The sequence below is a fragment of the Rutilus rutilus genome (genome assembly GCF_951802725.1).
Source record: "Rutilus rutilus genome assembly, chromosome: 19".
Lineage (NCBI taxonomy): Eukaryota > Metazoa > Chordata > Actinopteri > Cypriniformes > Leuciscidae > Rutilus > Rutilus rutilus.
The window spans coordinates 29,210,942-29,235,571 of record NC_140232.1 but is presented as its reverse complement, the minus strand read 5'-3'; the positions used below and the strand labels follow the sequence as shown (position 1 = coordinate 29,235,571).

Genomic DNA, 24,630 nt, shown 5'->3' with positions numbered 1-24,630 from the left:
CGCAGTAGTTTCAATTTTGATATTTTTAGGTCAAACCGTTCTTGTCTGTCAGTCATATAATGCAGGTCTGTGGTCACTGTCTCAAAACACAAGCACAGAGTCCAAATTAAAACAATTCCCCATTGTCCAAATGAAACAATTCCCCATCATAAGTACACATTGATGGCCTAAGACACGAAACGAGCGGTTTGTGTGAGAAAACGAACAGTATTTATATAGTTTTTAGCTCTTGAAAACAGCACACGTCCAAATGATCTGACGGCGCGGGCGGGTATAGATATATACATAGATGTCGCCTTGGCTACTGCAGTTCATTGGAACGAAACCGTAGCAAAGCGACATCTAGTGTATATATCTATGCGGGTATAGATGTATACACTATGTCGCCTTCGCTACTGCAGTTCATTGGAACGAAACCGTAGCCAAGGCGACATCTATGTATACATCTATACTCGCCCGCGCCGTCAGACCATTTGGACGTGTGCTGTTTTCAAGAGATAACAACGATATAAATACTGTTCGTTTTCTCACACAAACCGCTCGTGTCGTGTCTTAGGCCATCAATGTGTACTTATGATGGGGAATTGTTTCATTTGGACGATGGGGAATTGTTTTAATTTGGACTCTGTGCTTGTGTTTTGAGACAGTGACCACAGACCTGCATTATATGACTGACAGACAAGAACGGTTTGACCTAAAAATATCAAAATTGAAACTACTGCGGAAACAAAGACACCTACATCTTGGATGCCCTTGAGGTAAGCTAAAACATATCAAAAATTAATTTCAAAGTGAACTATCCCTTTAAACATGCTGTTAGGTTACTGTACCTGAAGACTTCTGTATGTAAATTATGTTAGTAGTTATGGATTTTGTTTATACACTGCACATTGTATCACATTTTTATTGCAAAAATGCAAGGAACTTGAAGGATCGAAAAATAAATCAGACCCAAAAGCTTTTTTATTCTTTTGACAATCTTCCATCTTAGACATATTCATCATGCTATTGTTTCAGATCAATTGTTTTTCACCCAAAAGCATTTCAGTTTGTTGCGTCACAGGCCTTACACCAGGGCCGCAGGGTCCACATTTGGGTCACAGAATAATTTTTTAAAACCACATTATTGCACAGCAAGTTTTCTCTGTGTATTTTGTAGATATATCATCTTCGTTTTTATCCATAGAATGCTATATATAGGTCATCTGAAGTCCTGCTGACTTGCGTGTAAGCCTTCAATAAGCATTCAACACAATCTACCTTTGTGTCCTTCATGTGACATTTTACTCAATCTCTATTCAGAAAGCGGAGTCAGGAAGGGTTTGATGGTTTAATACATCTGGCAAATTGACTTAGAATGTGTAGCTTTAAATAATAGACCCTTTAGGTTCATTTACATGTCCAGACATAGGTGTAATGTAGTTGTTTGTGTTGTACATCTTTCTTGGGTGTCTTTATTATTTTACTGCTCTATAGATATTAGCATAATTCTGCTTAATTCCTTTGCACAGATTAAAAAGGCATGAAAGGACATTTGGGTAATTTTTTTATTTATGCTGATAAGGTTGATGGCTATTATATTCTAATTGATTTATATATTAAAGGTGAATATTTCTTAGGTGTTAAAGTATTTTTTTTCAATTAGCATCTTTCTGCAATTTAATGTGATGATAAAACGTAATTTTTTTCAAATTAAATTGTCATTTGAGAATGTCAATTTAAGGCTCAAATAATGCTGCGAGTCTCATACATTGTTTTGTGGGGAATATTAAAGGGTTAGTTCACCCAAAAATGAAAATTCTGTCAGTAATTACTCACCCTCATGTTGTTCCAACCCCGTAAGACCTTCGTTCATCTTCGGAACACAAATTAAGATATTTTTGATTAAATCTGAGAGCTGGCTCACTTCTCCATAGACTTCTAGGTGACCGAAACTTGCTGGCCCAGAAAAGTTATTAAAGAGATCGTTAATATAGTCCAAGTGACTACAGTGGCTCAATCTTAAGTATATAAAGCGACGAGAATACTTTTTGTGCGCAAAAACAACAAAAATAACGACTTTATTCCACTATTCATTTCCTTCTATCTGGGCCTTGAGTTAGTTCACGTAGTGTTTTTGCGCAGCGCGTCTGTGTTGCACGTCACCACGTAGGCTCACTATTGGCCGACGCTTGTCATGTGTGTGATGCGTGGTGACGTACAACACAGACGCGCTGCGCTAAAACACTACGTGAACCAACTCGAGGCCCAGAGAGAAGGAAATGAATAGTGGAATAAAGTCGTTATTTTTGTTTGTTTTTGCGCACAAAAAGTATTTTCGTCGCTTGATATACTTAAGATTGAGCCACTGTAGTCACTTGGACTATATTAACGATCTCTTTAATAACTTTTCTGGGCCAGCAAGTTACGGCCACCTAGCAGCCTATGGAGGAGTGATCCAGCTCTCAGATTTCATCAAAAATATCTTAATTTGTGTTCCGAACATGAACGAAGGTCTTACGGGGTCGGAACAACATGAGGGTGAGTAATTACTGACAGAATTTTCATTTTTGGATGAACTAACCCTTTAAGAATGGTAGAACAGGTCAAAATATTTAAATATAAAAAAAATTACACACTTCAGACTGTAAATGATTATACATTGTAAATTAGGTCACTACAGGCCTCAGCCTGTTCATATTTTATCTCTTATTCCTCCCGTTACATCAGTAGGCCGCAACAACATTTATTTTCATACATAATGCATCTAAAAAGGTCATTCATCATGAATGTTAGAACAACTTGAACCACTGAAGCTGACATAATAGTACAGATGTGACCTGTCTTATCTCAGCCTGGACACAATAGCTGGTTTGGCCTTTTAATACGTCTGCTGATTTAGACTTTTCACTGAAGCTGGCATTTGGGAGCTGCCCTGACCCAGAGGGAGAAACATAAAGGAGATGGTCAGGTTAACCTTCGTCTGTCCATTGCTTCCTGTCCAGCCACGGAGGCTATGCCTTAGTCTTGCTGTGTGTGAACTACCAAGTGTTGTCATCATAGGCAGGTGCACAGGGGGTCTGAACTTCAGAAAGCTGTTTATTATCCCATACATAAAAAGAAGTGTCGTTACGCAGTTTGCTAATAAGATCACTCCTTTTCAGAGAGTGCTCTGATTTAAGATATATAAAACTATATATACAGTGTGTATACAGTATATACAGTATATATATATATATATATATATATATATATATATGTACAGTACCAGTCAAAAGTTTGGAAACATTACTATTTTAATGTTTTTGAAAGAAGTCTCTTATGCTCATCAAGCCTGCAGTTAAAAAAAAAAAAAAAAAAAAAAAAACTGTAATATTATGAAATATTATTACAATTTAAAATAATGGTTCTCTTTTTTAATATATTTTAAAATGTAATTTATTTTTGTGATGCAAAGCTGAATTTTCATCAGCAAGTACTCCAGTCTTTGGTGTCTTATGATCCTTCAGAAATCATTCTAATATGCTGATTTGATACTCAGTTATCATCAATGATGGAAACAGTTGTGCTGTTTAATATATTTTTTTGGAATACTTTTTCAGGATTCATTGATGAGTAAAACGTTAACAGCATTTATTCATAAAAACAGCATTTATTCAAAATAAAAACATTTCTAACAATATAAATCGTTACCATCACCTTTTATCAATTTAACGCACCCTTGTTGAATTAAAGTACTAATTTCTTTTTATTCATCAAATAATCCTGAAAAAAGTATCTCAGGTTATAAAAAAAATATTAAGCAGCACAACTGTTGCCAACATTGATCATAAATCAGCATATTAGAATGATTTCTGAAGGATCATAAGACACCAAAGACTGGAGTACTTGCTGATGAAAATTCAGCTTTGCATCACAAAAATAAATTACATTTTAAAGTATATTAAAAAAGAGAACCATTATTTTAAATTGTAATAATATTTCATAATATTACCGGGTTTTTTTTTTTGTTTGTTTTTTTTAACTGCAGGCTTGATGAGCATAAGAGACTTCTTTCAAAAACATTAAAAATAGTAATGTTTCCAAACATTTGACTGGTACTGTATATATATATATATACAGTATATAACTCAGTTTTAAAGATAGAAATCTTATTAGTTTTATTTTATTTTATGTGAATTCCAAATAACTTCTTTAGAAATACTGTAATTTCTTCAATTACAGCACAAGTATATATTTTTTAGGTTATGGAGATACTACATATAACAGGAATAGCCCATATACGGTATAATATGATTTTGATTGATTTTTTTTCTCTGTGTAAATGTTTTTAAATCTCATCTAAACTCTGTAAATCCCTTTCCATGTCAGTCTGAGAAAACCTAAATGTTGTGTGCGGTTACACACCACCTTCTAATCAACTGCATGAAATCTAGTCAGTCATGTGAAAAGTGTCCCTCTTGTGTTTGAAAATGGTATTACACCAACAACTCGGGAACATTCAGCTTTACTTCCATTCAAAATTATGGTAACCTTAAGTTAAGACAGTTTCACATACTGTACATAAATCTAAAGTGTGCTTAAAACGATGATGTTTAGACCATGTCAGATTTGTTGTGTTTTAGCTGATATGTTCTCTGGCAGGAACTGGACATTGACTTAAATTGATGTACTTTATGCAGACTTATTTATTTATTCATTCATTCATCTTGGTTATTTCTGTCCCTGTCGAGCTGGCCCCACACTTTTGAAATGTATTATTCATTCAAGCGTAGCTTCAGGCGCCGTAATCTAGAGGGCACACACTTCATACTTTGTCAATGCATATTTCAGCAGCAATACCAGTCTTAAGCTTTGAGTTTAAGAGTCCAGCCAGTGTTGTGCCAGATTAAATATTATCACTGACCTTTGACCTGTAATGATGTGTGATATTCAGAGGATAAGCTATTTTAAAATGTATAATGCCTTTTCAAAATCGGCATAAAACGGAAGCTGTGATAGTCTTTTTTCCCTATTGTTGCTTCTGCAACAAGAAGAAATGTAGGGCGGGAATTGATTTTGTCCAAGAATTGATTGGATGGTTTGCTATTGATAGATCTCATGTGAGTGACAGGTTGTCCCGCCCTCCCATCATCAGAGAATAGAAGAGATGTCTCTGCAAGAGGAAGGGGAAGTTATTTGGATTTTAAGATTTTGAGATTACGAGGGCACATGAATTGAAAAAAAAAAAACACACAAAAAAAAAAACGATGATGTGCACAGATAAATCATTTATAATAAATACTGCAATGTTATTTAAAAAACAAAACAAGAATTGATTTCATGGTGACTTTAAGGAGCAATGATGTTGCCTCATTTGCATATGCATTCTGATTGGACAATTTACTAATCATAGGGGCATTTATGCAGTCAGCCGGCTCTGCCATTCGTGTGGTATCAATCCAGGGCTACCACAAAAATGTTTTTGCATTATATCAATCTGGGTTATGAACATTACTATGTAGACTGATTCGAATTTTGTCTCTTAAGTTTATTTTGAATGCATTTTTTGAGTTGGCTCTGACTTCTTTTCAAGTGGTGCTCATTGCAGAGCCAAATGACATCCAGCTCCCCCTCTGTGGAGATGATAAAGCTTATAACCTAGTTAGGGTTAGAGTTAGGGTGTGACTGGACCTCCAAGTTCCACCCATTACACCCAGAGAGGAGGAGCTAGACATCAAGCTCCACCCACTGGCACTTCTGTGAGCAGCTTCTCCTTCCCTTTGATACTTTCTTCCATGGTCAAATTTACTGATTGTTTTAAAAAAAAACTGCCCACTTTCTGATTAAAATGAATTGAAGGGGTGATGAACTGAGAAATCAAATTTTCCTTGAGCTTTTGACATATAATAGGTCATCATACTCTAAGAATATCCTGTAAGTTTCAGAACTGAAAACTTCCTTGTTAGTCCAATAAAAGCTTTTATTGACACCAGGCACAGTGAACGACAGGTTTTTCAAAGTGTGGATCTATGAAGTCAAAGGGTATCAAACACCGCCTCCGCAGAAGAAGATCAACGCCTACTTCAACACTGCCTGTTTAGCCCTGCCCACAGATTCGTGCATTACATGAAACTCATTATAATATGCAAAACTGTTATCCAATCATAGCAGTGGGCGTTTACTTCCAAGTCTTCAATGCGGCACGCCCACAAAAACCGGAAAATAGCCTATTACTTATTCATTTTGATGTTTTTGAATGTAAAAACCAAGCGAACGGCATAAGTTGACCTCAGACAACAATATAATTTTTTTTTTAAAGCCAGTTCATGACCCCTTTAAGGGCTTTAGGAAACCAGCGATAACTGCAAAGCCACCACACTGTACTTCATCTCCACCTCATGAACTCAACAGCCTGTTAATCTTTTCTGATTAGTATGTGCAAGACAGCTGAATCAAAACATGCCCTCTAGGCCACGCTTCACTGTTTCACTAGATCCCAGTGTTTTTTTTAGACTTCATTCTGAGCTGCTTCTTCACTCCAGAGTGCTTTTATGTAATTTTATGTGGCTCTTCTTCCATGCCTTTTCTGAAGGTGTTAATTAGGTCCATATGCTGGATTTTATTCAGGTCCTTGTTTTTTCTCTCACCTTTCCTCACACCTAACGTGGATGTGCTGAGGGATAGAGCAGACAGACCCGATCCAGGCCATGGAAACAGGCTTTTTATGCTCTGCTGAGTTCACACTTGAAGCACCTGTGCGGCACAAAAGGTCCCTGTGCACATTTGCATTCTTGCCTCTATTCCACACATCTCAGGGTTTTAAAATATATTTCAAGGCAGTCTGGTATAGAGAGAGAGTTCCTTAAACTCTCTGTTTAAGGTCTGTGTGGCCTTTTCATTTACAAGTTGGAACTGTATTAAAATTGTAATTATTCCCTGATGTGTGGAATACCTTTTTTTCCTTCACTGATCAGACATAATATCATTTATTTTTTAATGATATAAATAGCTAACAAAACAATCAAAAATTTGTACACGTTGCCATTTCACTCTTAAAAATAAAGGTTCATAATTGGCATTGATGGTCCCGTGAAGAACCTTTAACCTCCGTAGAACCTTTCCATTGCTCAAAAGGTTCTTTATAGTAGAAAATGGTTCTTTAGATTAATAAAATGTTCTTCATACTAAGACTAAATTGGTTCTTTTAAGAACTGTTCACTGAATGGTTCTTTATAGGGAACCCAAAATGGTTCTTCTATGTCCATTTGGAAAAGTACTTCAAATATATATAATCATGTTTCAATATATAATCAATATAAATAAAACTTTGAGGTAAATTAAAGCATTCTGGGATTTAATTTATTACAAATAATGAAATATTTTACATTTTATTATGTGGTATGCATTTCAAAAATAGTTTATTATCTAATGTTTCTGGAAGTACCTCACATGTTGTGTGTAATATATTTATGGGTAATTCATAATGAAATTAATGTGAGCGTAAATTGCTATTTTGCACATTTAGGGCCCTATCTTGCACCCAGCGCAATTGACTTTGTACACCGACGCATGTATCATTCCTATTTTGCACCCGCGCACAGCGGACTTTTCCCTCTACAGACGCACGTCGGTTAACTAAGAAATACACTTGCGCTCCCCGGGGCGGTTCAGCGCAAAGAGGAGGCGTGTTCCGGCGCAAACGTTCCCTCATGCTATTTTACAGGTTTAGAAAACAATTGCGCCACTGACCGAAAAAAAAAACAGTTTAAAGTCAGTGGCGCGTTGCACATGTTATTCATATGCTATTTTAAGGGCGCATGCTTGGCCATAATCAATGTAGCGTGTGCACAACATGCATACACTTTGATTCTCTCATCTACGCACAGACGCAGCAGTTATCATTTTTGCAAATCATACATTATTACGATAGATAGATAGATAGATAGATAGATAGATAGATAGATAGATAGATAGATAGATAGACATTTTATTATAAAAGCATACATCTAGCTTACACATTTACCCAAATTATGATACGCCTGTTTAACCGAAGTAAATTTGGGTGTGTTTCTCCATCCCCAACGTCCCTGACGAGAACGTCGGTCTCCTCGGCTGTGAACCGCTCCTCACGTGCGCCTGGCAAATCCGCCGTTATAATAGGAATCCGCTTTAGAACAAGCGCGCCTGCTCTTAAAGGGAATGTGAGATGTCGCTCTGATTGGTTTATTTCACGTTACGCCCAAACCACACCTATGAATAATGAAGCTACTTCAGACCAACCCCTTTTAGATTTGCGCCGGGCGCAAGAGTCATTTATCCCACCGGGAAAATAGCAACAGCGCCAAGACCCGCCCACAAAGTTACTTGCGCTTTGCGCTTGATACTTGCGTTTCAGATCGTTAAAATAGGGCCCTTAGCCTGTTCCAGGATATTCAACAGGAAAATTGTAGGATGGGACTGGATTTTATCCATTACAAATAATTTTTTTTATTATTAAAAGTGGGCATTATATACCATAAGAGAGCTATTAGTGAACATTATCAAATGCTCCATGTGGCCAATGTGAAATCAGCAGTCAAGGAAAGTCATTTCAGAAAAAGCGCAATTTAGACTTTGATGTAAAATGGTAATGGCAAACCTTTTTTCCCTTTGGAATGGCATGCATTATTAAAATAAATAGATTGATTTAATGTTCACTTTAAAAATTAGCCTTACATTCTATGTTCTCGAATTCAAATTTGAATTACAATTCTGTTTCCTGTTTGCTACCTCAGTTCAAATTCAGCATTTGAAAGTGAATGAAAAGCTTTTCAATTCTGAATGGCACACAACCCTGGCAGCCAATACTTCTCAAGACAGCTGCAATCTGTAAAGCCACTTGTGATAAAGAGGCCAGTCACCGAACCAGACTGGTTCAGCAACTCTCTGTCATGATTACAGCAAGGTCAGTCACCAGCATATGACTTAACACAACAACACACTCCATCACATGTGCACACACCCACAACAAATACTGCTGATCAGATGGGAGAAGCGCATGTTTGACCACACACTATGGCATGAAAGATTCATGCTAATGCATGTGAAATGTGATCTACTTCACTGAACACACTTCATGACATCACTCATGCAGATACTCAGCCACGCTGGGGCTCCACCCCTTGTGGTGACATCATCCATAAGAGAGGATGCTGGGAGATGACAAAAGAAGTCTGTGACAGAGCTCATGTATGAGTAAACACGCTCGCTGGGTGTTTCTGTTGACAATAAGCAGTTCTGAGTTTGACCAGTGAGGTCATTGTACCTCGGAAAGGATAATACACAATGTGAATAATGTTTCTATTGTTTTATGTCCTGTTGCTTTAAGCACTTGAGAATTCATTATACTAGTTTTTAGTTATTCCAGCAGCTTCGGCATGTGTCAGTGTCCTAATGTAATTTTTAAATTTAGATCTGAACTGATAAATTTAGATCAAAATGCCTCATGAAAATATCTCATGAAAAGACTTAAGAGAATTGTTGCAGTGCTTTTGCTTTGGAGTCTGGCTTTGAGAGTTGACATGTTTGGTCTTAAAATCGAGGACTAGAGTTTTGACACTTTGTCATTTGGTCCCTTGAGCTCCAGTGAATATTTTGAGGAGACTGTTGACATACAGTATAGGCCAAAAACATCACACCATCATTTTGGAAATATTAGTTTTCTCCTCTGGTCTGTTTTTGTTGTTGTTGTTGTTGTTTTTTAGAGAACAGGTTGGTGTTGAATATAAGAAAGTCAATAGTATATACTTTCAACATAGTGTTTACAATCTCATTTTTATCTATACATCCATCCAGGGGCACTTATTCCTAGTTTAAGCCTATAGTTTATATTATATACGTATTTAATATTTCCATCCATCCATCCAAAGTCTAAAATGCAATTAAAGTCACTTCAGATTACAGCGTCTTATATACTTATGTGTACACTTCTACAAGATTCTTAAATAGTAACAGTATTTTTTATATATAGAATCAAGTTATGGAATGGTTTGATTTATAATCTTTTTTAAAAAAGCTATTTTTTTTCCCAGGCATATTTTGTTTCAGGTTTATGTGGACCTACACCTCTATCCAGATTTTTTTTTTCAGGATTTGAATTATCATCATCAATATCTGTCTAGATTCAAAATACATAGGTTACCTATCATATAAGGACCAGAAAAAACTGAACTCCCCTCCCATAAAGTGTTTATTTTCTGTAATAAATCATGTTTATGTTTAACATTAAATACTTTTTTTATATATACTATAATAACACAAAGCAAAGCTTCCCTTTAGTGACATCAGAAGTTGTTAGCTCCCCTTGACAGTAAACAGGGTTTAGTAGTGTGTTATCATGGAACTCTCTCAGGGAACAGTTAAATCAATGTTTGCCCGCTGGGCGCGACCATTTGATTAACGGGGAACGGTGCTTAATTAAGAAACGCAAAAAGGAAGGATTAAATGAAGATAACAGAATAAAAATAATTATTTTTTTTAAATAAATTGTAAGCCTTTAGTTTATATTATATACGTATTTAATATTACAACGCGGGTCTTATACACTAGCTGCGCACCAGCACATCACACCCCTTTTCCGTAGTTGGTACAATCGTGAAGTAGGTTGGCTTGGGTTGAAAGTCGCTCGGAGCAAAAATGTTTCCCAGGGTCTGCCTTCGCGTACTCAGACGCTGATCGCTCGTAAGGACGATTTCGTAAGGATCTCATGCTCAAAGCCATGCTGAATCCAAGAGGCTGACGACAACAACAAATTTGAAATAATCACCTTTTTTTTTTCCAGCGCCGAAGTACTTTTTTGAACGCAGAGAAATCAGGATGCCCGTGAAAGGTGGAGGAAGAGTTGCTTTTCCGAATAAAAGCGAGAATGTTGTAAGTAGCCAATCGCTGCTGGAGGAATGTCATGTATGGTTTTTCAGAAATAGTTTTATGTTTACTCGGGGGAAAAAACACAAGCGTTTAAAATATAAGAAGTTTTGATCTGAGATAGTGTATTTTAATTTTGTTTTTGATAATAAGGTGGTTTCACGGAGATTGGTTTCAGCCAATGGAATGCTGTACTGCGAACTTCACCTGTTGAGTTTTCCTCAGGGTGGACGCTACAGTATCGGCACGCTCCTGGCAACTTTATCCCAAAAGAATGTCCTTTTACAGCCGTCTATATATCATTCTAATGGTCAGAAATTATATTTAGCTGTTTGCTTGTCGTTTACATACGCCCACGTCTAAATACCATTTCATAAAAACAAAACAGGGAATTGTTGTAGTGCTTTCGTTTTGGATTCGAGCTTCGGAAAGTGTTGACGTGTTTGGCCTGAAAAGTCAAGACTGAAGTTTGACACTTTGTCGCTTGGTCTCTTGTGAGGACTTCGGATAGATTGTTGACATAAGCATAAAAACATTACACGCAGAGTTATCTCAGTCACATGTATCGCCCAGCCAAAAAATAAATACCCATTTGATTTTAAAAAAATGTTTAAATGTTTATATTTACAAAACTCATTTCTTTCAAACATTTGCATCAAAAAGTTTTTAATATCTAACTTTGTCATTCCATCAAGTCTGTCCAAACTTTTGACTGGCAGTGAACTCTGTCCAGTATCTCACTCTTTGCATCAGCTCTAGTATTTAGGATTTCATATTAGATCAACTACTATTACCTCAGAATATAACTTCATTAAACTGTTAGTGATGCAGAAACTATTCCTGGAGCTGCTGGGACCAGGTGACCTTGACTCGATTTGAGTGAAACTATGGCTGTGTCTCATTTACCTACAGTGAGCTGCCTGCATAGAATACATTTTGGGGCACCCATAGGCAAGTTCTGAATCAGCCAAGGTGATGATGCACAAAAATGCAGTCTAGTAGCTCACTATATTTTACAACTCAACCTATGTTGCCTCTTGTTGCCTCATCCAAACGGACTGCTGATGTTGTCGCCTCAGTGTGGAGGTGTTGCGTTCACCCCGCCGTGGCCTCCTCATTTGGCTCGGTGTTTTCTGTCTGGTTTGGCCCAGCGGGAGAGCAGCTTGGGCTGCAGATTATCAGACCTCATTATTCAGGATTGAAGAGGCCTGATTCTGATGTTAGGATGAGAAGAGCTGTTATAATCACACCCAGACTTATGGCTTCTCAAGAGCCAATCTTCTTATACTCACACTCACAGAACTTATTTAAAGTATTCACTACTTCTGTGAGTAACATTCAGTGCATTCAAGTTCAGTTCACTTAATTAAAGTTTGAAGACTCATTTGTTTGCAATATCTGTACAGATGCAATATTAATATTCTTATGCATGTGAATTATTCTAAAAATTCTGTCATTATTCACTCACCCTCATGTTGCTCCAAATGTGTATGCTGTTTTTTTGGGTTTTTTTTCAGTGGAATACAAAAGACTGAACGACAATTTCTTTCAGTTTTTCCCCTCCGTTTGGCCTAAAACAAAGTGTTCTAAGTCATCCACTTTGAAGTGTTAACTACAAACAAGGAGTTTTTCAGAATTTCCGTCGGGGCGTTCTCTCAGTATTTACGTTTCTTTGCAGCCTTTAGCCACAGCCGACAATGTGTTGGATCCTTCACTGGAAACTGAAGGGAACACTCCCGCTGAACATTTACTCTTTGAATTCTTGCACCAGAGAACAATACAAGTCGACACCATTATGACTAAAATTTTTTTTTTTTTTTTTTTTTTGTGCCTTCCTACTGTTTAAGCAGCCAAGTTTTATTGAAAGCCCATTTTGCCAGCTGTAAAATACCACTTTAAATTTCTGCCTGTTTGTTACTAAATCATGACTTCTTAATACTCAGAATATAGTGCATGACTAATATGAACCACTTTCATAATTTTTTTATGGCGTTTTTGGTCTGTTTTTGGAGCTAAACAGCCATGGTCACTATGAACACTGTTGTTCCTGAAAAAAGAGAAAGTCATACAGGTTTGGAATAACATGAGGTTGAGTGAATGATAACTGAATCTCCACTGTTGGGTGAACTAACAGTTTAGATATGGTTTTTACTATTAATAGAATTCCCTATTGTATTGTTTTTCGCATTTTACTGTCAAGTCTAATCAGACACAATCTAGTGGTGGTTCACACTATGGAGCCCCCCTGACCAAACACGTGGATCGCCATATTCGAATCCGGCCTAATCCACGGGAAGGCTTTTAATTATGGCCAGTTGCCTTTAATCTCCCACGAGGTCGCTTGGCTTCGGTTTTCCGCTCCAATCATACCTTTTAATTAGGACTCTCTGTTTGTGTATTCATATTAGGACATCATTTCCTCTGATAATAGATGTGCACGTATATAACGAGGACAAAAACAACACGGAAAGTAGTTGCAATGTTCGGAAAGAGGTTTTCAGGGTATGTTGCGTCTCTGCACGCCATTGCGTGTCTTATCACAGCTGGTTTATTGCAAACGCTTTGTGCCAGGCACAAGGGCGCTCGGTTTACATTCCTCCTGCACAGGCTGCGCTGCCATAGTGGTTGGACTCAACAATGCTTCCACCTGTCTCTCACATTCACTTAAAAGGTTTGAACTAATTAAACTGCTAGCATGTGTTAATAATCTGTTTTGACACCCAAATTGCCACCTTACTTTAAAAGGAGTGTGTGGCAAACAGCAATTGTAACAATTGTTTCTCTGTAATAAAATAAACCTTGTTTGGTTTATGCAGATAAGAGCTGCTAGGCGAGGCCCTACCCTATTTTTTTTTTTAGATTTTAGCTTAAAATAGTTAATTTTTTTCTTTGTAGTTTGTGGCTGGAAAATGTCTCTTAATTACATGGACGAGTTTGAACCCCTGTGCTGGATATTTTGGGCCTTTGCTCCACCTCGCCAGGGTGCACATCCTGTATACATGCACATTTATCAGTTCATGCAAGCTGTGTGATCGGTTGATCTCAGTAGGACACACAAAGTGATGTCAAGATCAGTTCTCATGTATTGTGGTTTCCTGTATTCTCATCAATTTAGTTTAAAAGAAAAATACCTACTTGTTTTGTTTCAGATTGACTTTGTTAGATGGAATCTTCAGATCTTCCAGAATTTGTTATTTCCTCCCTGGCCTTAAGGAATAAGATTGAGCTGATCTGGGAATGTACAGGATGAGGGCAGTTTGCAGTTTGCTTCCTCTGGTGCATTGCTTTTCTTTTTGAACAGTATGGTACCACACCCTAAAGATTGCTGACCCTGTGCACAGAGAAAACTCATTAGATCCCTAAGGCTCTCCAGACGTTGGCCTAATCGCCAGTTGATGACAGAGATTTCTGGGAAGTGCATCTCTGTCCTGCTCTATCATATTTGACATGAGTCATGTGTTGTGGATGCAATGAACATTTTGTAATTCCAGGTCCTGCTGCCTCTAATTTAAGTTTCATAACCTTGTGGTTGAAAGTTTTCCCTCCCCTTAAGGGTTTCATCAGTTTCGGGTGTTATTTTAATTTATGGTTTAATTGAATTTACGATAGTGTTGATTTGAAGCAGATATGCATCAGTTTGTTTCAGCTTTCTGCAATTACTTAGTCATAAAAAGATGCTTCTTTTAGCTGGAGGGCAAATTTGTTGTTTAGAACACTTATTTTGATTTCCCCTGAGAATATGTTTCATTAGCGGATGCTCGTGGAGATTACTCAACAGAGGGACGCCGGCATGTAGCCTAGTTGTTTTTTAACACAATGTTATAGTTAGGGGTGGGCGATATCATATGATCAAAATCTTGCATCACGATATGAGTTATTTTAATTCACAGTAACGATGTATCACAATATAGTTATTTTTGCTTTAAATAAGGTTTTTGTGACTAAATCTAAATGTTTGATACCATTTTCAATACCACAAAAACTACTAGCCTAAGTATAAAACATATCTCTCAAGCTTACTGAAAACAAGTAAACAGAAAAAGACAAAAAAAGAACTGATTGCAAGCATATAGGAAGACAAACTACAATAGAACAAAGGCACAAATTAAATAGACCTACCTGAAAAACTTCAAGCACTAGAAATAAGAAATACTACATAGTATAAAGTAATCCTATTTATGTATAAAAAAGTCTTCACTGTGTAAATTTAACATATTATTCTTATTAAAGTTACAAGTTTTGGCAGCAGGTTTCCAAGGTTTATTAGGCTGCTTTCACTTAAAGACCGAATCCACTGATCCAAAATACTTGTGCGTTTTCTTTCTCAACTGTTTACGTTCACTTAAAGGGCACCTATTATGACTCTTATCACAAGATGTAAAATAAGTCTCTGATGTCCCCAGAGTATGTATGTGAAGTTTTAGCTCAAAATACCCAACAGATAATTTTTTACAGCATGTTTAAATTGTCATTTTTTGGAGCTCAGAAAAACATGCTGTTTTAGTGTGTATCCCTTTAAATGCAAATTAACTGCTGCTGCCTGCCCAGGGGGCGGAGCATCACAAGCTCGCACTCAGAGCCAGGACAATCTGATCTGATAATATCAGAACAGAAACTCTCAGTTGCGGTGTTCATTTCGACTCGGAGTCGGACAATAATGCCCACAGAGCCAGAGAATATATGCTGTATGGAGATAGAACAGGTATAGTTTAGTTTAATTATGGTTATAACTTATTTGTCATCTGCTTTTATCCACTATTAATACAAGCCTGCTGTAGCAAACCCCGTCCGAATGATGACCAAAATATACTGACGAGTTCAGTGAAGTTTATTGTACATCACACAAAAGATGAGCGTTAGTTTTACTCCAGAGAATCACTGTAAGAGCTGAATAAACACAGTAAAAGAAGTGCGCATTAAAGTCTTATCCATAAACTCTCTCTCTCTCTCTCTCTCCCTTTCATTATCATCAACATACACAGCGAAGTACACAAAACACTCGTTACAACTAACAGTAAACAAATATATACACACCTTTTCAGTGGGTGCTTAATAAACTGGTAAACCTTATATCCGTAAAATGACTCGATGAGCTGTCATAAAGTGCGCGCTCTCACTTTAATTTCTGCCGTGGTCAGTAACGTTAGTCCCGTCGCTCCGGAGACCGTAAGCTGGATCACAAACAGTACTGATCCATCCTCGAGTAACAACGAGATGCTATGTTCATTCTTACATCCAACAACAAAACACCTCAATCGCTTAGGAGACATTCTTGTCTACAGCTGCTCAAGCGTCGAAACAATGTCAGACTCTGTGTCCAGCTCACTCAGGGCGGGTCTAGGCTCAAACTGCAGTGTCACTCAACAGTCGTGGGAGGAGCCTGTGCAAAGTGATGTCACATTGCCCCGAATCTGAGAACAGCTTGTTCTGAGACAGTGCTTATGATTTATGGGGTTTATAAAAAAAGCACTGGGTGGATTTTTATCATTATAGGGTGGTTGTGTACACCCACTGCCAACACACATTTATGTTCAAACACCATGTAAAAGTGAATTTTGCATAATAGGTGCCCTTTAAAGTGGTCCTATTATGCCCTTTTACGACGTATAGGTGGCAAAAAGAACTCAGTTCAGTTCTCACTTCTCACACGCTTTGAGCAGCATTCTTTGTACCTCGCTATATATACATCGGAGATGATTTGACAGATGCCGGATCTTCTCATTGTGATAACTGATCTCTGGCTAATTTGGTTTGATGAAATAAAATATCTGGATTAAGTTGTCTGAGATTATTGTTTGTTCTTGTGTTTGTTGGAAAGGGCAGATATATGGATATTTGAAATCATGATCAGCAATGTACAGGCTTTACATTTTTATTTCAGTAGCTACGTTTACATGGACACAATCGGAATGAAATCAATCCGATTGATGAATCCGAACAAGGTGTTTACATGAATGATAAATAAAGTAATCGGGTTGATGTGCGCGTTTATATGTCACAAGTTTCAAATTGGATCTGATGTTTTGACATGTGCACACTGCACACATATACAGAGTTTCCCGCATTTTGCACATAAATATTCTCCTCTATTGGTTCTTTAATTGTTTTAAACAGCAGACGTAATATTAATTCGTCTCTGGTCATAATTTAGAGCATATTAACCGTTTTGCCGTGCCGCTTATTGATCATGCAGTAAAAATGCCCCTCCCGCGGCCAAAACCAGACGTCTGTGGATGAGAATCCAAAACAAGGACTGGTGGGACGTTGTCCTGCTTCACTACACAGACGCGCGTGTGAAATGAGAATTTTAGAATGACGGGAAACTTATTAATATGACACTTTATTCAACAGGAAGAACAGCTCGTTCCGCGCGTCATACGTCATTACGCTAGTTAACGTCATTGCACATGCGCAGTCCTTTCAGTTTCGGTTTTCAATCCGATCAAGTGTTTACATGTTCTCTCGATCGGATTACAAAAGGAATAAACCACCCCTTTCAATCCGATCGAAATTTCATTCGGATCGAGCTCAATCGGATCGATTAAGGTGTTTACATGAAGGTTTTTTAGTCCGATTGAGCCGTCAATCCGATTATAAGTGTCCATGTAAACGCAGCTAGTGTTGTAATTAGGAATTTATTTAATTTTACATGTGAAGCCTATTTGTTATGTGACAGTGTTAATTAAAGCTTGACAGCACAGCAAACAGCATTTTTTTACTAAGTTATCTGCATCACCTGCGCTGCATCTAGCCAGTCCCATAAAAACTAAACGCTTTTAATTGCCTTAGCCACAAATAGTTGGACAGGAAATAAGCAAAATGTCGCAAAACATCAAAGACAGAATGAAGTTCCCTGTGAAAAGTCATTTAATGCTTTGTTTGTAGTACAGAAGTTTGGAGAATGGCTTGCTTCCCACAATTAAAAAGTTATCTAAAGAGGAATGATCAGGTTTTTTTTTTTTTTTTTTACAAGACAGTGCTCCTGCCCAAATTGCAAAGACAACACAGAAGTGGCTTGAGAACCATAACCATACTATTTTTTTTTTTTTTTCTACTATGGAAGTCCAGAAGTGGCTTGAGAAACATAACCATACAAACATTTTTTTTTTCTACTATGGAAGTCAATGGCTACCATCAACTGTCTGGTTACCAACATTATTCAGAATATCTTCTTTTGTGTTCAACAGAAGAAAGAAACTCATACATGTTTGGAGGGTGAGACAGTAATGACAATATATATGTATTTTTTTTACTTTTGGGTGAACTATCCCTTTAAAAGTATTTTCATCCTCAATTAAACCTACTAGATCCCCTGTAATTATCTTTGAAAAAATGCTAATGCTTTAGGAATTACAAACACTTGCACAAATCCAATTATTGAGCAATTAGAGTGTCAGAGATGTGACCTCAGACAGACAGCAGAAGAGGGGAGGACTGGAGCGAGGAGGTGGAGAACGTGGGATGATGGACGAATGAAAGAGTTGTTTACGCTAGTGCACTGAGACACCGGCAGTGAAAGCCGATCATTGTTTCTTCATAAATGTTCTCTGAAACAATGAAGCCCTCATGCTTGAGAGACCCTCAGAGGAAGAGGAGGAGGAGGGGGGGTGCTGAGTACTGGAAATCTATTAAGCCTGCTTATATGTGATGGAAATAATATAAAGATGATTCAAGATCTATTTTTCCACTTGTGTGGGAAGAAACATTTAGTTGATCTACTTCCTGGTGCTCTTACACTATGTGTGTACAGGGTGTTACTTCAAACATTGGGTTTACTTGGTACAATTATAACAAGAGTTTGAAAAATGTTTGATAATGTTTATGCACTATGCAAATAATGCTGCGCATGTGTTTTGCAGACCATCGCACTGGTGCCAATTCCTATTTGCCTAACTGATAAGGGCTGCCATTTCTGATGCATATGAGAAACATTAAAGGCAAACACACCTAAAGGAGAAACAACAGAGCTACTCATTTGAACTGCGGCACAGGAACCATATCAGCTCGGCTCAGAAGACACCGCCGTGTGCCGTGAGCTTAGAGCGAATGCACGACTCGCTTACTGTCTCAATCACGCGACCAATAAACAGCGCTGTAAGATCCAGTGAGAAGTAGGGATGTGCTCACCTACAAATTTCATAAACGTTTAACTGGAAATTTACAACAGACACTTTGATGCTTCAAAAAGGTCATAAAGAGATATCCATATGAATTGAGCAGTTTAGTCCAAATTGTCTGAAGAGACTCAATCGCTTTAAATGATGAACAGATTTAATTTAGGCTTTTATTCACATATAAACATCAATCTGCGAACATATACAGAAGCTCAACTGAACCTACTTGACGCATGAGAACAAACCTCAAAGGTTTTTGTGGAAGCCCAAACGTGCTGCGTAACACGAGAATGAACCTCATTGGTTCCTACCAGTCCTTTTCTCTTTATTGTAAATCAAATGAGCCAGATTACTGATACTTTCACCTTTTGTCTTTAATGGTTCTTGGAACCCCTGTCCCATTCTTTGAAGAGCTAGTTATGCTGATTGGATTAGGAGTGGTAACACTCTAGAGTCTGGGGTGGGTTCCTATACCTGGATACTTCATTTGCATGTTTTGTTTAAGGTCGTCACCCAGGAGCTTTGTCTCCATTTCTAAGCACTACCTTCTAAAAGTTATAAACTACAATGTACAGTGCCTTAGTTAAGCCCAATTTTATACTTCTGCGTCGAACTCACGCCGTAGCTACGTCGTAGGCTGTGTGTATCGCGCGTACCCTGACGTGCACCTCTCCAAAAATCTAACAACGCGTCGATTCTACGCGGACCAGTAGAATTACTTTTGAATTTATTAGAATTGGTTTCAGTCCATTAAAATACTATAGTACAGTATGTGCTACTGTACTTTTTTTTCATAAGAGTGCGATTTGTTTTTTTTCCTCAACATTTTGTTTGTTTCGTAGTGATATTTCACAATTCTTGATGCCACTGTCAATATCACAGAAAAAGTCAAATGCTTTTGAAAACTTTTTTTATTTATTTAAAAAGTTAAATATAAATACTATTATGTTTTATCTTTTTAAAAAAAAAATTCATCTTTGAATACTATATATTATGTCCATAATGTGTCCTCTTTAAAGTTTGCATTGGATTCAAATAAATCCGGACTAAAGCCTTTTTCTTCTTTTGACATTCTTGCATCTTAGACATTCAGAATGATCTTTTATTTCAGATAAACAGTTTTTCTTAGTATTAAGAAATACTTTTTTTTTTTTTTTTATTAAAATGCTGGTACTTTGTGACATCCCTATTGCCCCTGAACTCACATTATCTGGAAATTGCTTTGGTGCTCATATATTCCTACACCCTGAGCTCAAATACTGCCCTTTCTCAGTGTTGTGATCAGTCAGCACATTAGCTGTGAGGAAACAACCTCTTCTTTTACCAGAATAACACTAAAAGGCTTGAAATGTCAATCAGAATCCATTGTCCTTAAAAAAAAAAAAGACACTACTGTCCCCTACCACACCTTCTTACCCACCGGCCAGCGGTCTGTCGACATTCCACACTTTGGTTTTGAGGTTTCTTTTATTTAGTCACTGCTCTCGAATTCCCAGTGTAGCACTACTCAATCATTCTGAAACATCTTGGTATCCCTCATGGAAAACAGGGAGTGCTCATTTCGTAAGCGGCAGGTTTGTGTTGTCTGCTGCTAGTAAGAGAGTCTCCTGTGTTCATCAAATTACCTTTCAGCACGTCGTCACAGAGCTCTGTCCTGATTGGCTGAAACCCTGCTGTGTGGGCAGAGCCTTGTGCCCTTATATGTTCCTGAGGGCAGATCTCGGGGTTTTTTTTGCTATGCAAAGCATTGTGGGAAGTATACAGGTGAAATCTGCTACCTTCTTATCTTTCATCATTTGTTTGTTTTGTTTTAATGGGATTTCTCAGCAAAGCAAAGGAATGTGGATAGTTGATAGTTGAACCGCTCGACCTGAGAATCGCAGCGCAGGATGGCTGTTAGGTTTCTGCATCAGGTAACCTCTGCAGGGCCTGTAATGGCTATAGGTGTGCACCTGATACCTAAGGGAAAACCATACGCCGGCTGATCGGAGCTCAGGCTTGTCCTGCTGTGTTAGCTTTTTCATAGCTGGACTTTTGACCTGAAAGTAAGCATGTGCTAAGCTGCATTAGGTGCAGGCATTCAAACTGAGGGGATGGTGTGTGACTTCAGTTACTGAATCAAGTGAAGCAAAACTAGTTTAAACAAAGAAGAACTAGAGCAAAAAACTGAATCTAGATGACTAAACGTATCCGGGAGTTTATATACAGCCTTTTATTGTGAATTTGTAAGGTTTTACATTGATAACAACATTTCTATTACATTGTATGCTTGGATTATGTAAATACTTAAGTGGCATCAAAATTTAGAATTGAGGAATTGTCTCCCTTTCAATTCGTGTGTGTGAATTTAAATTAAGGGTATGTTTGCACGACAACAATGTGCTAAAAACGGAAAAGCTTATTCTTTGTACAGATGACAACGTTATCAAAACGATCCCCGTTCACACTGATCCGTTACAACGACTAATAACGCTGTATTATGTCATGCCAGACAAGTAGTTGGTGATGTCACTTTGTAAAGAAATATGCATATGCTTTTACTACAGAGCACTCGAGACGAACGCACATGCCTATAGACACAAATTACATAATTACATTTTTAATAGAAGCCTATAGCCTAAACATGCAATAGCCTACGCATGTGCATGACGTCACGTTTTCACCGATTTGCGTTTTTGTAGTTTACGACATTATGATAAGGGTGTCGTTTTCAAAAACTTGCACTTTGTCGTGTAAACAGCCCCTAAATTTGCCACACCCCATAGGAAGAACAACACGGGTAATGCATTCTGGGAAATGAGGAAAATGGGAAATTGTTTTTCCTATCCTATCCTATCCTATCTATCTATCTATCTATCTATCTATCTATCTATCTATCTATCTATCTATCTATCTATCTATCTATCTATCTATCTATCTATCTATCTATCTATCTGTCTATCTATCTGTCTATCTATCTGTCTATCTATCTGTCTATCTATCTGTCTATCTATCTGTCTATCTATCTGTCTATCTGTCTGTCTATCTATCTGTCTAAATGTCTATCTGTCTGTCTGTCTATCTATCTATCTGTCTAAATGTCTGTCTATCTATCTATCTATCTATCTATCTATCTGTCTATCTGTCTGTCTGTCTCTAGAAAAAGTTGTATATCCTGCTCTTTACTCCTTTATTTTAGTTGAATGTTTAATATAATTATTAGTTTCTTTTAAATATTAATATAATTAATAACAGGTGCCATTGTTCATTTAGAACTTTATTTTGTTGTGATAACGCATTGATGTTTGTGCTTAATGTTCATTTTTTGATGGTTTGTTTGTGGTTTCTTTGCTTGCTTTACTTTTAGCTGATATGTATAACAAGATTGCATGCATCTGTTTAGCAAACACAGAGAATCTGATCTCTTTCTCACTCAGCACAGCCTTCGTTTATTTGCATTTTCTGTTTTTATTGGTTTTTAGTTTTTTTTATATTTTGAACAGAAGCTTTTGGCATTAGTGAATGTGTTGGCACGTTGGAATGTGCGGAAAACTTTGCGAATACAAAGATAAAGTCCCGGTGCATTGTTCCATTATCATGTTGCCATTAAAAACGAGTAAGTGTTTTGATTCGCTTATGCACAGTAATAACACAGCCCGTGATACAATCTGATGAATGTGCTTGAGGAATTTAATTGCAACCAAACAGGATATACATGAAAACATCTGAAGAACTACTTTTCTGTAGTCGAGGCCTTTCATTTACGATAAAGAAGAGTTTGACATGCACATGGTTGTGGAATGTAGAGTCGGGTCAAAAGGGAAGTGGGTAAAATTAGTCTGTGCGGTACACATGCCTGGGAGTTTGTCTCTTTGAATAGATGTTTGGGTGTGCGTCAAGCGTGGCCTCCTAATGACCTGCATTGCACATCCTCTTTTGACTAACTCTGTCTTTATCTGCACGTCATTGTTAGACAACTATTGTTTTACCATCATTTTTTACAGCTTAAGCATGACCTCTTTCTCAGTGCTGTGAGTTATTTTTGAAAAGGCTCCATAGGCTTGGGCGGTATTCGAATTTTGAAACCGTCAAACCGCCTCCCTATTTTACCGGGGTATAAGGTATTACCGTGACTAATTAAAAATTATGACATAATGGGCTCAGACGGGGTCACCAAACTGTTGGCTTGTGCCTACACCATTCAGAAACTGAATGCCAGACGGGCAAAAAAACAACAACAAAAAAATCAAGCCCAACCCCCGACGGCAATAACTGTTATTATGAGCTGGAGCCCACCATTATTCAACATAATATCTGTGTGCGTGCAACAAGCAAGAAGTGCCTTTGTAATCCGGGACGCGTGTCCATTGATTTTTATTAATAAAACTTTTCTGCAAAGATGGAAGTTGACGATCGCCATCTCTGTTGAGAGAAATGCACATCATTACACAATCAGAGAGTGGCCTTTTTCTTTTCGTTTTGAATTGTTTCGTTTAAAGAAATTGACGATCGGCATCTCCGTAGTGAACGCTATAGAGAGAAATGCACATCATGGATTACAGAGAGTAGGTTAGTCTATTTATTTTCGTTTTGAATGGTTTCGTTTACTGAAATTGACGATCGCATCTCCGTATGAACGCGCCTAGAGAGAAATGCACATCGTGGATTACTTAGCCTAATCAGTGAGTAGCCTATTTCTTTCGTTTTGAATTGTTACATTTAAAGAAATTGACGATCGCCATCTCCGTATGAACGCGCCTCGAGAGAAATGCACACCATTGATTAATCAGACTATATTTCTTTTCGTTTTGAATGGTTTCGTTTACTGAAATTGACGATCGCATCTCTGTATGAACGCGCCTAGAGAGAAATGCACATCGTGGATTACTTAGCCTAGTGAGTAGCCTATTTCTTTCGTTTTGAATTGTTTCGTTTAAAGAAATTGACGATCGCCATCTCTGTAGTGAACGCTATAGAGAGAAATGCACACCATTGATTAATCAGACTATATTTCTTTTCGTTTTGAATTGTTTCGTTTAATGAAATTGATGATCGCATCTCTGTATGAACGAGAGAAATTCACATCATGGATTACTTAGCCTAATCAGTGAGTTGCCTATTTCTTTCGTTTTTAATTGTTTCGTTTAAAGAAATTTCAAGCTTTATTTATTTGTCATGTCAGTGAGGCATAGCCTTTTTTATGAGATTTCAATGCAAGTGACAGCGGCATGCCCATCATGTCATGATTATATTAAATCCAGGCAATATTGGTTGATGAAAATTTTATAAAAATTTAGATACAATTTATACAAAACGAAATTCGTTTTAAAGAGGCCTTTTACAAAACTAAATTTATTGAAGTGGTCAAATCGTCTGACTCCCGATGCATCCCATCTTATTTGTGCTGTTCACTTTTCATAATCAACAAAGATGGAAAAAATAACATTATAATATTTTAACAAATACGAAACTTAATGCGCTTTTGTATCCTGGCAGCAGTGAGTGGGCGGTTTTTTTCCGAGATGCGACGTTAGAGGTGTTTACATCTCTCGCGGTCACCTTTTTATTGCACAATTTACAAATTGCCTCGTCAGTATTTACCGCCTCTCCCTTCTCATTCGGTTGGAACCAGAAATATTGCCAAACTGCAACCACACATAAGCATTTTTTAGGC

General features: G+C 37.5%; 1 protein-coding gene across 6 annotated transcripts in view; it reads left to right on the top strand.

Annotated features, from left to right (window-relative positions):
- The window catches only part of tjp2b (tight junction protein 2b (zona occludens 2)), an 84,459-nt gene that overhangs the window by 10,008 nt on the left and 49,821 nt on the right, over window positions 1-24,630 (top strand). Inside the window, exons 1-2 of one of the 6 annotated variants that reach the window (XM_084389356.1) lie at window positions 10,603-10,694; window positions 10,781-10,869. The exons of 3 other annotated variants lie outside the window; for them this stretch is intronic. In XM_084389356.1, coding sequence (XP_084245482.1) covers window positions 10,816-10,869 — 54 coding nt within the window. In that variant the 5' untranslated portion in view covers window positions 10,603-10,694; window positions 10,781-10,815. Of the gene's footprint in view, window positions 1-10,602; window positions 10,870-24,630 lie in introns of those variants that run through there. 2 more of the 6 variants (XM_084389357.1, XM_084389358.1) reach the window with 2 other exon arrangements.